This window comes from Neofelis nebulosa, chromosome 2 (assembly GCF_028018385.1).
Source record: "Neofelis nebulosa isolate mNeoNeb1 chromosome 2, mNeoNeb1.pri, whole genome shotgun sequence".
In the NCBI taxonomy this organism is placed as follows: Eukaryota; Metazoa; Chordata; class Mammalia; order Carnivora; family Felidae; genus Neofelis; species Neofelis nebulosa.
The window spans coordinates 185,157,224-185,170,253 of NC_080783.1; the positions used below are offsets into that span (position 1 = coordinate 185,157,224).

General features: G+C 42.7%; 1 protein-coding gene across 3 annotated transcripts in view; it reads right to left on the minus strand.

Annotated features, from left to right (window-relative positions):
* Window positions 1-13,030, minus strand: part of LOC131504775 (cytochrome P450 4B1) — a 65,082-nt gene that overhangs the window by 14,564 nt on the left and 37,488 nt on the right. For 2 of the 3 annotated variants that reach the window (XM_058717500.1, XM_058717501.1), the window contains exon 1: window positions 5,816-6,039. The exons of the other annotated variant lie outside the window; for it this stretch is intronic. In XM_058717500.1, the coding sequence (XP_058573483.1) occupies window positions 5,816-5,995 (180 nt within the window). In that variant the 5' untranslated portion in view covers window positions 5,996-6,039. Of the gene's footprint in view, window positions 1-5,815; window positions 6,040-13,030 lie in introns of those variants that run through there. 3 annotated transcript variants of the gene reach the window in all.

The window sequence follows — 13,030 nt, forward strand, 5'->3', positions numbered from 1 at the left end:
CAGGGGCATTTGGGGGGAGGAGGGCATCCAGCTCTGACATGAGATAGGGGAGCAAGTCCCTGGGCTAGGGAGGCCTATGGGCCTAGGGCAAGCCTAGCTTTGGTGGAGGCAAATAGAAGTGAAAGGAAGTGAGAGGCAAGGGATTGAAGGTCTCCCTAAATGCCTTTCACACCTCCATTAGGGTTGACCTTCCCATGACCTCCTTCTGTACTCAGCAAAGCCTCTCCTTAACCCACTGGTCTCACCACTTGTCTTCTCCATCACTGTCTCCTCTATCAAAACCCTCCCTGCTCCCCAACATTCACTGTTTGTTCATTCAGTGATGTCCACTCTGTGCCAGGCTTTGTGATGGATCCTGAGGGTACAGAAATGAATCAGAGTAGATCTCCATCCTCCAGCAGTCATGGTCTGGTGGGCAAGATGAACAAGAAAACAGAAGATGACAACCCAATGGGACAATGATATAGAGATACAGAGCAATGATATAGAGATACAGAGCACACGCTGATGCAAAATCCTGTTTAGGCATCCCACTCAACCTGGGGCAGGAAAGGCCCTGGTGTCTGTTTTCCCTCTAGACAGCAGGCTCTTTGAGAGCAGGGCCTGGGTCTGATTCAGCTTCCCAACCTATCCTTTCCTTTCCTGGGTTTCTCCAGGATGTATGTAGGTTACTAAGCCATCCTGAGAGGGTAGTTATTTGTAGGGGAAAGGTTAAGTCTTGACAGTCCTTACCTGGAGGTCAAGCTCATTCCCAGAATCATGGAGGAGAGGCAATCCCTAACACAGTGAAAAGGAAATGGGTATTCAGGAGGCAGGAGCCTTAATCTCTGGCATTTATACCTGAGTTCCCAAACCTGGATGCACAACAACAAACACTTGGAGAGGCTTTTAAATTCAGCTTCTTCTCCTAAATATATAAATTCCTACATATCAACAACTACAACAAAACAACCAACCAACCAACAGACTACAATCCAATTTAAAAATGGGCAGAGGACCTGTGCAGACATTTTTCCAAAGAAGACATACAGATGGCCAACAGACACATGAAATGATGTTCAACAACACTCCTCATCAGGGAAATGCAAATCAAAATCACAATGAGAAATCACCTCACACCTCTCAGAATGGTTAATGTCAAAAGAGAGGAAATAGTAACTCTTGGCAAGGATGTAGAGAAAAGGGATCTCTCATGCACTGTTAGTGGGAACGTATGTTGGTACAGTAACTATGGAAAACAGTTTGGAGATTCCTTAAAAAAATAAAAATAGAAGTACTGTACAATTTAGCAATTGCACTTCTGGATATTTACCAAAGGAAAACGAAAACACTAATTCAAAAAGATATATGACCCCAATGTTTATTGCAGCATTATTTACAATGGCCAGGACATAGAAGCAACCCAAGTGTCCATTAATAGATGAATGGATAAAGAAGATATATATATATATATATATATATATATATATATATATATATATATAATGGAATATTACTCAGCCATAAAAAAGAATGAAATCTTGCCATTCATGATAATATGGATGGACTTGGAAAGTATTATGCTAAATGACATATCGGACAAAGGGCTAGTATCCAAAATCTATAAAGAGCTCATCAAACTCCACACCCGAAAAACAAATAACCCAGTGAAGAAATGGCAGAAAACATGAATAGACACTTCTCTAAAGAAGACATCCGGATGGCCAACAGGCACATGAAAAGATGTTCAACGTCGCTCCTTATCAGGGAAATACAAATCAAAACTACACTCAGATATCACCTCACGCCAGTCAGAGTGGCCAAAATGAACAAATCAGGAGACTATAGATGCTGGAGAGGATGTGGAGAAACAGGAACCCTCTTGCACTGTTGGTGGGAATGCAAATTGGTGCAGCCGCTCTGGAAAGCAGTGTGGAGGTTCCTCAGAAAATTAAAAATAGACCTACCCTATGACCCAGCAATAGCACTGCTAGGAATTTATCCAAGAGATACAGGAGTACTGATGCATAGGGGCACTTGCACCCCAATGTTTATAGCAGCACTCTCAACAATAGCCAAATTATGGAAAGAGCCTAAATGTCCATCAACTGATGAATGGATAAAGAAATTGTGGTTCATATACACAATGGAATACTACATGGCAATGAGAAAGAATGAAATATGGCCTTTTGTAGCAACGTGGATGGAACTGGAGAGTGTGATGCTAAGTGAAATAAGCCATACAGAGAAAGACAGATACCATATGGTTTCACTCTTATGTGGATCCTGAGAAACGTAACAGAAACCCATGGGGGAGGGGAAGGAAAAAAAAAAAAAGAGGTTAGAGCGGGAGAGAGCCAAAGCATAAGAGACTGTTAAAAACTGAGAACAAACTGAGGGTTGATGGGGGGTGGGAGGGAGGGGAGGGTGGGTGATGGGTATTGAGGAGGGCACCTTTTGGGATGAGCACTTGGTGTTGTATGGAAACCAATTTGACAGTAAATTTCATATATTAAAAAAGAAAGAAAGAAAGAAAGAAAGAAAGAAAGAAAGAAAGAAAGAAAGAAAGAAAGAAAGAAAAGAAAGAAAGAAAGAAAATATTATGCTAAGTGAAATGAGTCAGAAAGAGATAAACACATACCATATGATTTCACCATTTGGAATCTAAAAAACAAACAAATGGGAACAAAAAGAGAAATTAACTCATAAAAATAGAGAAAAAAATAATGGTTTCCAAAGGGAAGAGGAGTGAAGGGATGAGCAAAATAGGTGAGGGGCATTAAGAGGTACAATCTTCAGTTATAAAATAAGTAAGCCATGGAATGAAAAGTACAGCATAGGGAATATACTCAATAATACTGTAATAACTTCATATGGTAAAAGATGGGAACTACACTTCTTTTTTTTTAATTTAACTTAATGAAGGAAATTCTGCCATATTCAACAACATGGATAAACCTGGTGAAAAAAAAAGTTTAATTAAGATAAATAAATAGGCATCAAAATTGGCAAAGATGAAGTTAAGCTTTCACATTTTACAGATGACATGATATTATACATGGAAAATCTGACAGACTCCACCAAAAGTCTGCTAGAACTGATACATGAATTCAGCAAAGTTGCAGGATACAAAATCAATGTAAAGAAATCAGTTGCATTCTTATACACTAATAATGAGGCAACAGAAAGACAAATAAAGAAACTGATCCCATTCACAATTGCACCAAGAAGCATAAAATACCTAGGAATAAATCTAACCAAAGATGTACAAGATCTGTATGCTGAAAACTATACAAAGCTTATGAAGGAAATTGAAGAAGATATAAAGAAATGGAAAAACATTCCGTGCTCATGGGTTGGAAGAATAAATATTGTCAAAATGTCAATACCACCCAAAGCTATCTACACATTCAATGCAATCCCAATCAAAATTGCACCAGCATTCTTCTCAAAACTAGAACAAGCAATCCTAAAATTCATATGGAACCACAAAAGGCCCCGAATAGCCAAAGTAATTTTGAAGAAGACCAAAGAAGGAAGCATCACAATCCCAGACTTTAGCCTTTACTACAAAGCTGTAATCATCAAGATATCATGGTATTGGCACAAAAACAGACACATAGACCAATGGAATAGAATAGAAACCCCAGAACTAGACCCACAGAAGTATGGCCAACTCATCTTTGACAAAGCAGGAAAGAATATCCAATGGAAAAAAGACAGTCTCTTTAACAAATGGTGCTGGGAGAACTGGACAGCAACATGCAGAAGGATGAAACTAGACCACTTTCTTACACCATTTACAAAAACAAACTCAAAATGGATAAAGGACCTGAATGTGAGACAGGAAACCATCAAAACCCTAGAGGAGAAATCAGGAAAAAATCTCTCTGACCTCAGCCACAGCAATTTCTTACTTGACACAACCCCAAGGCAAGGGAATTAAAAGCAAAAATGAATTACTGGGACCTTATGAAGATTAAAAGCTTCTGCACAGCAAAGGAAACAATCACCCAAACTAAAAGGCAACCAACGGAATGGGAAAAGATATTTGCAAATGGCATATCAGACAAAGGGCTAGTATCCAAAATCTATAAAGAGCTCACCAAACTCCACACCCGAAAAACAAATAACCCAGTGAAGAAATGGGCAGAAAACATGAATAGACACTTCTCTAAAGAAGACATCCAGATGGCCAACAAGCACATGAAAGGATGTTCAACGTCGCTCTTCATCAGGGAAGTACAAATCAAAACCACACTCAGATATCACCTCACGCCAGTATAGATGCTGGAGAGGGTGTGGAGAAATGGGAACCCTCCTGCACTGTTCGTGGGAATGCAAACTGGTACAGCCGCTCTGGAAAACAGTGTGGAGGTTCCTCAAAAAATTAAAAATAGACCTACCCTATGACCCAGAAATAGCACTGCTAGGAATTTATCCAAGGGATACAGGACTGCTGATGCATAGAGGCACTTGTACCCCAATGTTTATAGCAGCACTCTCAACAATAGCCAAATTATGGAAAGAGCCTAAATGTCCATCAACTGACGAATGGATAAAGAAATTGTGGTTCATATACACAATGGAATACTACGCGGCAATGAGAAAGAATGAAATATGGCCTTTTGTAGCAACATGGATGGAACTGGAGAGTGTGATGCTAAGTGAAATAAGTCATACAGAGAAAGACAGATACCATATGTGTTCACTCTTATACAGATCCTGAGAAACGTAACAGAAACCCATGGGGGAGGGGAAGGAAAAAAAAAAAAGAGGTTAGAGAGGGAGAGAGCCTAAGCATAAGAGACTCTTAAAAACTGAGAACAAACTGAGGGTAGATGGGGGGTGGGAGGGAGGGGAGAGTGGGTGATGGGTATTAAAGAGGGCACCTTTTGGGATGAGCACTGGGTATTGTATGGAAACCAATTTGACAATAAATTTCATATTAAGAAAATTAAAAATGGAAAAAATAATAATAAAAAAATAAAATTAAATAAATTCAGACCACCAGTTCAAATATGCTAATTAGGCTCTCCAGAGACTGGGGGCCAAGGAATCTGCTTCTCCCAGTTGATTCCAATGCAGGTGTCCCTTGCCCTATGTTCAGAAAACTCTGGTCTCAATCCGATGAAGGCAGGGAATGTTCCTAACAATAGGTGCTAAGGTCGTCCCCAGCACCCTGAGGTAACTGGGGAGGACAAGCCAGGATTTGGACCCAGGAAGATGCCATGGCTCCAAGTTAGCCCACAGACATGACAGAGAGAACCCCATCTGTGGGTGCACCAATCACTTAGATGCTCCAGGGTAGAGGGGTCTCTCCAGGATTGCTCCAGGAGATGCTCTCTAGAAGCAACAGACTCATCTCTGCTTTCACTTTTAATTTCTTAAAAATGGAAATCTTTACACTGCACAGAACAAAGAGGATGGTGCTTAAGCTCTAAACAAGATAGCCTACTTCTTCTGGACTTTGTAGGTGGTTTTCCCCAATGCTATCACTGAGCCCTTAGCAGAGTTTTACCAGAATCTTGAGCCTGAGAATGATGAGGAGTCTGTGGCCTATTTGGGTTCCAACACTGAAGTATTCCCACTCCCAAGGCTGGGTCAGAAGGCAGAGGTGACGGGAGGAGTCAGTGGGGAAGCTGAATGGAAACCGTGGCTCCAAGGACATTAACCCCCTGCCCAAGCATAGGGGCTCCCTCCATAGCCACTGGGGGGTTAGGCTGTATTCTCTGAAGGAAAGGAGGCAGTCTACGGCCATACCATCCTGAACACGCCCGATCTCGTCTGAAGGAAAGGAGGCTGTTTCCTTTTTCCAACCCGTCGCCCCACGTACCTCGAGGGCATGCCCGAAGAGCCAGTGGGTGGGGGGTCCTGGGAAACTATCCATAGCCCTGGCCAGCATCTGCCTCCGCAGCAGCAGACGAATGAGCTTGAGGAAGCCTAAGACCAAGATCAATCCAGATGCCCACAGGCCCAGGTGGGAGAGATTCAAGGAGAGCAAGATGGAAAGCATGGCTACAGCTACAGCCACCAAGGCTCTGGCCTCCTTCCTGCAAACCTGGGGTTTCCTTATACTGCGCACATGGCACCCTGCCAGCCCCCACCCCCAGCCACACCCTACAGCCAACAGCAGCACAGGCTGGGCTGAGCTCCAAAGGGCAGAGACAGCAGCCCCAGAAGTCACAGGCAACAGAGAGACAGCCTGGCTGACTCCTCGCAAAACTCAGCTGAAGAGGCCAGGCAATGTGTATACTTCCTTGGCTTCTTGGAGGAGAAAACAAAAGGCAATTCTGGGTATAATCATCAGCATAATAATGACTTCCTTTTCACACAAGCACTTTGCATGTTTTGGGAATTTTCTTTTTTTTTTTTTTTTAATATATGAAATTTATTGTCAAATTGGTTTCCATACAACACCCAGTGCTCATCCCAAAAGGTGCCCTCCTCAATACCCATCACCCACCCTCCCCTCCCTCCCACCCCCCATCAACCCTCAGTTTGTTCTCAGTTTTGTTTTTTTTTTAATTTTTTTTTCAACGTTTATTTATTTTTGGGAGAGAGAGAGACAGAGCATGAAAGGGGAGGGACAGAGAGAGAGGGAGACACAGAATCGGAAACAGGCTCCAGGCTCTGAGCCATCAGCCCAGAGCCTGACACGGGGCTCGAACTCACGGACCGTGAGATCGTGACCTGGCTGAAGTCGGACGCTTAACCGACTGCGCCACCCAGGCGTCCCTGTTCTCAGTTTTTAACAGTCTCTTATGCTTTGGCTCTCTCCCGCTCTAACCTCTTTTTTTTTTTTTTTCCTTCCCCTCCCCCATGGGTTTCTGTTACGTTTCTCAGGATCCACATAAGAGTGAAACCATATGGTATCTGTCTTTCTCTGTATGGCTTATTTCACTTAGCATCACACTCTCCAGTTCCATCCATGTTGCTACAAAAGGCCATATTTCATTCTTTCTCATTGCCGCGTAGTATTCCATTGTGTATATGAACCACAATTTCTTTATCCATTCATCAGTTGATGGACATTTAGGCTCTTTCCATAATTTGGCTATTGTTGAGAGTGCTGCTATAAACATTGGGGTGCAAGTGCCCCTATGCATCAGTACTCCTGTATCCCTTGGATAAATTCCTAGCGGTGCTATTTCTGGGTCATAGGGTAGGTCTATTTTTAATTTTCTGAGCAACCTCCACACTGCTTTCCAGAGCGGCTGCACCAATTTGCATTCCCACCAACAGTGCAAGAGGGTTCCCGTTTCTCCACATCCTCTCCAGCATCTATAGTCTCCTGATTTGTTCATTTTGGCCACTCTGACTGGCGTGAGGTGATATCTGAGTGTAGTTTTGATTTGTATTTCCCTGATAAGGAGCGACGTTGAACATCTTTTCATGTGCCTGTTGGCCATCCGGATGTCTTCTTTAGAGAAGTGTCTATTCATGTTTTCTGCCCATTTCTTCACTGGGTTATTTGTTTTTCGGGTGTGGAGTTTGATGAGCTCTTTATAGATTTTGGATACTAGCCCTTTGTCCGATATGCCATTTGCAAATATCTTTTCCCATTCCGTTGGTTGCCTTTTAGTTTTGTTGGTTGTTTCCTTTGCTGTGCAGAAGCTTTTTATCTTCATAAGGTCCCAGTAATTCATTTTTGCTTTTAATTCCCTTGCCTTTGGGGATGTGTCGAGTAAGAGATTGCTACGGCTGAGGTCAGAGAGGTCTTTTTCTGCTTTCTCCTCTAAGGTTTTGATGGTTTCCTGTCTCACATTCAGGTCCTTTATCCACTTTGAGTTTATTTTTGTGAATGGTGTGAGAAAGTGGTCTAGTTTCAACCTTCTGCATGTTGCTGTCCAGTTCTCCCAGCACCATTTGTTAAAGAGACTGCCTTTTTTTCCATTGGATGTTCTTTCCTGCTTTGTCAAAGATTAGTTGGCCATAAGTTTGTGGGTCTAGTTCTGGGGTTTCTATTCTATTCCATTGGTCTATGTGTCTGTTTTTGTGCCAATACCATGCTGTCTTGATGATTACAGCTTTGTAGTAGAGGCTAAAGTCTGGGATTGTGATGCCTCCTGCTTTGGTCTTCTTCTTCAAAATTACTTTGGCTATTCGGGGCCTTTTGTGGTTCCATATGAATTTTAGGATTGCTTGTTCTAGTTTTGAGAAGAATGCTGGTGCAATTTTGATTGGGATTGCATTGAATGTGTAGATAGCTTTGGGTAGTATTGACATTTTGACAATATTTATTCTTCCAATCCATGAGCAGGGAATGTCTTTCCATTTCTTTATATCTTCTTCATTACCTTCATAAGCTTTCTATCGTTTTCAGCATACAGATCTTTTACATCTTTGGTTAGATTTATTCCTAGGTATTTTTGCTTCTTGTTGCAATTGTTAATGGGATCAGTTTCTTTATTCGTCTTTCTGTTGCTTCATTGTTAGTGTATAAGAATGCAACTGATTTCTATACATTGATTTTGTATCCTGCAACTTTGCTGAATTCATGTATCAGTTCTAGCAGACTTTTGGTGGAGTCTATCAGATTTTCCATGTATAATATCATGTCATCTGCAAAAAGCGAAAGCTTAACTTCATCTTTGCCAATTTTGATGCCTTTGATTTGCCTTTGTTGTCTGATTGCTGAGGCTAGAACTTCCAGCACTATGTTAAACGACAGCGGTGAGAGTGGGCATCCCTGTTGTGTTCCTGATCTCATGGAAAAAGCTCTCAGTTTTTCCCCGTTGAGGATGATGTTAGCTGTGGGCTTTTCATAAATGGCTTTTATGATCTTTAAGTATGTTCCTTCTATCCCGACTTTCTCAAGGGTTTTTATTAAGAAAGGGTGCTGGATTTTGTCAAAGGCCTTTTCTGCATCGATTGACAGGATCATATGGTTCTTCTCTCTTTTTTTTTTTTTTGTTAATGTGATGTATCACGTTGATCGATTTGTGAATGTTGAACCAGCCCTGCATCCCAGGAATGAATCCCACTTGACCATGGTGAATAATTCTTTTTATATGCCGTTGAATTCGATTTGCTAGTATCCTATTGAGAATTTTTGCATCCATATTCATCAGGGATATTGGCCTGTAGTTCTCTTTTTTTACTGGGTCTCTGTCTGGTTTAGGAATCAAAGTAATACTGGCTTCATAGAATGAGTCTGGAAGTTTTCCTTCCCTTTCTATTTCTTGGAATAGCTTGAGAAGGATAGGTATTATCTCTGCTTTAAACGTCTGGCAGAACTCCCCTGGGAAGCCATCTGGTCCTGGACTCTTAATTGTTGGGAGATTTTTGATAACCGATTCAATTTCTTCGCTGGTTATGGGTCTGTTCAAGCTTTCTATTTCCCCCTGATTGAGTTTTGGAAGAGTGTGGGTGTTTAGGAATTTGTCCATTTCTTCCAGGTTGTCCAATTTGTTGGCATATAATTTTTCATAGTATTCCCTGATAATTGTTTGTATCTCTGAGGGATTGGTTGTAATAATTCCATTTTCATTCATGATTTTATCTATTTGGGTCATCTCCCTTTTCTTTTTGAGAAGCTTGGCTAGAGGTTTGTCAATTTTGTTTATTTTTTCAAAAAACCAACTCGTGGTTTCGTTGATCTGCTCTACAGTTTTTTTAGATTCTATATTGTTTATTTCTGCTCTGATCTTTATTATTTCTCTTCTTCTGCTGGGTTTAGGCTGCCTTTGCTGTTCTGCTTCTATTTCCTTTAGGTGTGCTGTTAGATTTTGTATTTGGGATTTTTCTTGTTTCTTGAGATAGGCCTGGATTGCAATGTATTTTCCTCTCAGGACTGCCTTCGCTGCGTCCCAAAGCGTTTGGATTGTTGTATTTTCATTTTCGTTTGTTTCCATATATTTTTTAATTTCTTCTCTAATTGCCTGGTTGACCCACTCATTCGTTAGTAGGGTGTTCTTTAACCTCCATGCTTTTGGAGGTTTTCCAGACTTTTTCCTGTGGTTGATTTCAAGCTTCATAGCATTGTGGTCTGAAAGTATGCATGGTATAATTTCAATTCTTGTAAACTTATGAAGGGCTGTTTTGTGACCCAGTACATGATCTATCTTGGAGAATGTTCCATGTGCACTCGAGAAGAAAGTATATTCTGTTGCTTTGGGATGCAGAGTTCTAAATATATCTGTCAAGTCCATCTGATCCAATGTATCATTCAGGGCCCTTGTTTCTTTATTGACCATGTGTCTAGATGATCTCTCCATTTCTGTAAGTGGGGTGTTAAAGTCCCCTGCAATGACCACATTCTTATCAATAAGGTTGCTTATGTTTATGAGTAATTGTTTTATATGTTTCGGGGCTCCGGTATTCGGCGCATAGACATTTATAATTGTTAGTTCTTCCTGATGGATAGACCCTGTAATTATTATATAATGCCCTTCTTCATCTCTTGTTACAGCCTTAATTTAAAGTCTAGTTTGTCTGATATAAGTATGGCTACTCCAGCTTTCTTTTGGCTTCCAGTAGCATGATAAATAGTTCTCCATCCCCTCACTCTCAATCTAAAGGTGTCCTCAGATCTAAAATGAGTCTCTTGTAGACAGCAAATAGATGGGTCTTGTTTTTTTATCCATTCTGATACCCTATGTCTTTTGGTTGGCGCATTTAATCCATTTACATTCAGTGTTATTATAGAAAGATACGGGTTTAGAGTCATTGTGATGTCTGTATGTGTTATGCTTGTAGTGATGTCTCTGGTACTTTGTCTCACAGGATCCCCCTTAGGATCTCTTGTAGGGCTGGTTTAGTGGTGACAAATTCCTTCAGTTTTTGTTTGTTTGGGAAGACCTTTATCTCTCCTTCTATTCTAAATGACAGACTTGCTGGATAAAGGATTCTCGGCTGCATATTTTTTCTGTTTAGCACACTGAAGATATCGTGCCAATCCTTTCTGGCCTGCCAAGTTTCAAAAGAGAGATCAGTCACGAGTCTTATAGGTCTCCCTTTATATGTGAGGGCACGTTTATCCCTTGCTGCTTTCAGAATTTTCTCTTTATCCTTGTATTTTGCCAGTTTCACTATGATATGCCGTGCAGAAGATCGATTCAAGTTACGTCTGAAGGGAGTTCTCTGTGCCTCTTGGATTTCAATGTCTTTTTCCTTCCCCAGTTCAGGGAAGTTCTCGGCTATAATTTCTTCAAGTACCCCTTCAGCACCTTTCCCTCTCTCTTCCTCCTCTGGGATATCAATTATGCTTATATTATTTCTTTTTAGTGTATCACTTAGTTCTCTAATTTTCCCCTCGTACTCCTGGATTTTTTTATCTCTCTTTCTCTCAGCTTCCTCTTTTTCCATAACTTTATCTTCTAGTTCACCTATTCTCTCCTCTGCCTCTTCTATCCGAGCTGTCGTTGTTTCCATTTTGTTTTGCATTTCGTTTAAAGTGCTTTTCAGCTCCTCGTGACTGTTCCTTAGTCCCTTGATCTCTGTAGCAAGAGATTCTCTGCTATCCTCTACACTGTTTTCAAGCCCAGCGATTAATTTTATGACTATTATTCTAAATTCACTTTCTGTTATATTATTTAAGTCCTTTTTGATCAGTTCATTAGCTGTTGTTATTTCCTGGAGATTCTTCTGAGGGGAATTCTTCCGTTTGGTCAATTTGGATAGTCCCTGGAGCGGTGAGGACCTGCAGGGCACTTCCCCCGTGCTGTGGTGTATAACTGGAGTTGGTGGGCGGGGCCACGGTCCGACCTGATGTCTGCCCCCAGCCCACCGCTGGGGCCACAGTCAGACTGGTGTGTGCCTTCTCTTCCCCTCTCCTAGGGGTGGGATTCACTGTGGGGTGGCGTGGCCCGTCTGGGCTACTTGCACACTGCCAGGCTTGTGGTGCTGGGGATCTGGCGTATTAGCTGGGGTGGGTAGGCAAGGTGCACCGGGGCAGGAGGGGCAGGCTTAGCTCGCTTCTCCTTAGGTGATCCACTTCAGGAGGGGCCCTGTGGCCACGGGAGGGAGTCAGATACGCTGCCGGAGGTTTGGCTCCGCAGACGCACAGAGTTGGGTGTTTGCGCGGAGCGAGCAAGTTCCTGGCAGGAACTGGTTCCCTTTGGGATTTTGGCTGGGGTATGGGCAAGGGAGATGGCGCTCGCGAGCGCCTTTGTTCCCCACCAAACTGAGCTCTGTCGTCCGGGGGCTCAGCAGCTCTCCCTCCCTTTGTCCTCCAGCCTTCCCACTTTCTGAGCAGAGCTGTTAACTTATGACCTCCCGGAAGCTAAGTCGCGCTTGCTGTCAGAACACAGTCCGTCAGGCCCCTCCGCTTTTGCCAGCCAGACTCGGGGGCTCTGCTTGGCAGGCGAGCTGCCCCTCCGCCCTGGCTCGCTCCCGCCAGTCCGTGGAGCGCGCACCGCCTCGCCGCCCTTCCTACCCTCTTCCGTGGGCCTGTCGTCTGCGCTTGGCTCCAGAGACTCCGTTCTGCTAATCCTCTGGCGGTTTTCTGGGTTATTTAGGCAGGTGTAGGTGGAATCTAAGTGATCAGCAGGACACACAGTGAGCCCAGCGTCCTCCTACGCCGCCATCTTCCCTCTCCTCCTTGGGAATTTTCTATACACTATCTCATTTAACCCAAACAAGGAGGTCATAGTTACTCACTCTTTATATGCATTTGCCAGATAATGAAACTAAGGTTCAGCTTGCTTGTGCTTTTTCACAAGAAACCTTCACTGTCTTCTTCAGGATGGACCTCTGGGAGGCCTTGCATTCATGCCAGGCTCATAATGCTTTGAGTCTTTTTTTTTTTTGTGAGGGATCTTCAGGGACAAGGTTCTAGCCCCAGAAGGGAGATCCTAGGTCAGAAAAAGGCCAACTCTACTCCCAAGATCCTAGTACAAACTTGACACTTAAGACCATAGAGTATTACACTTCGAGGGCAATGAGGAAGGTCATGAAATCTAATTACTCCTGGATTGATGGACCAAGTCTCTTAGGACCAGAGAGGGGCAGGGAATTGTCCAAGGTCTCACAGTAAGGCAATGGCAACTCTCAGTTCCCCAGGCCAGGGTTCTGTTGAAGAATAAGCTTGTCCCAGGCCCCAGACTTG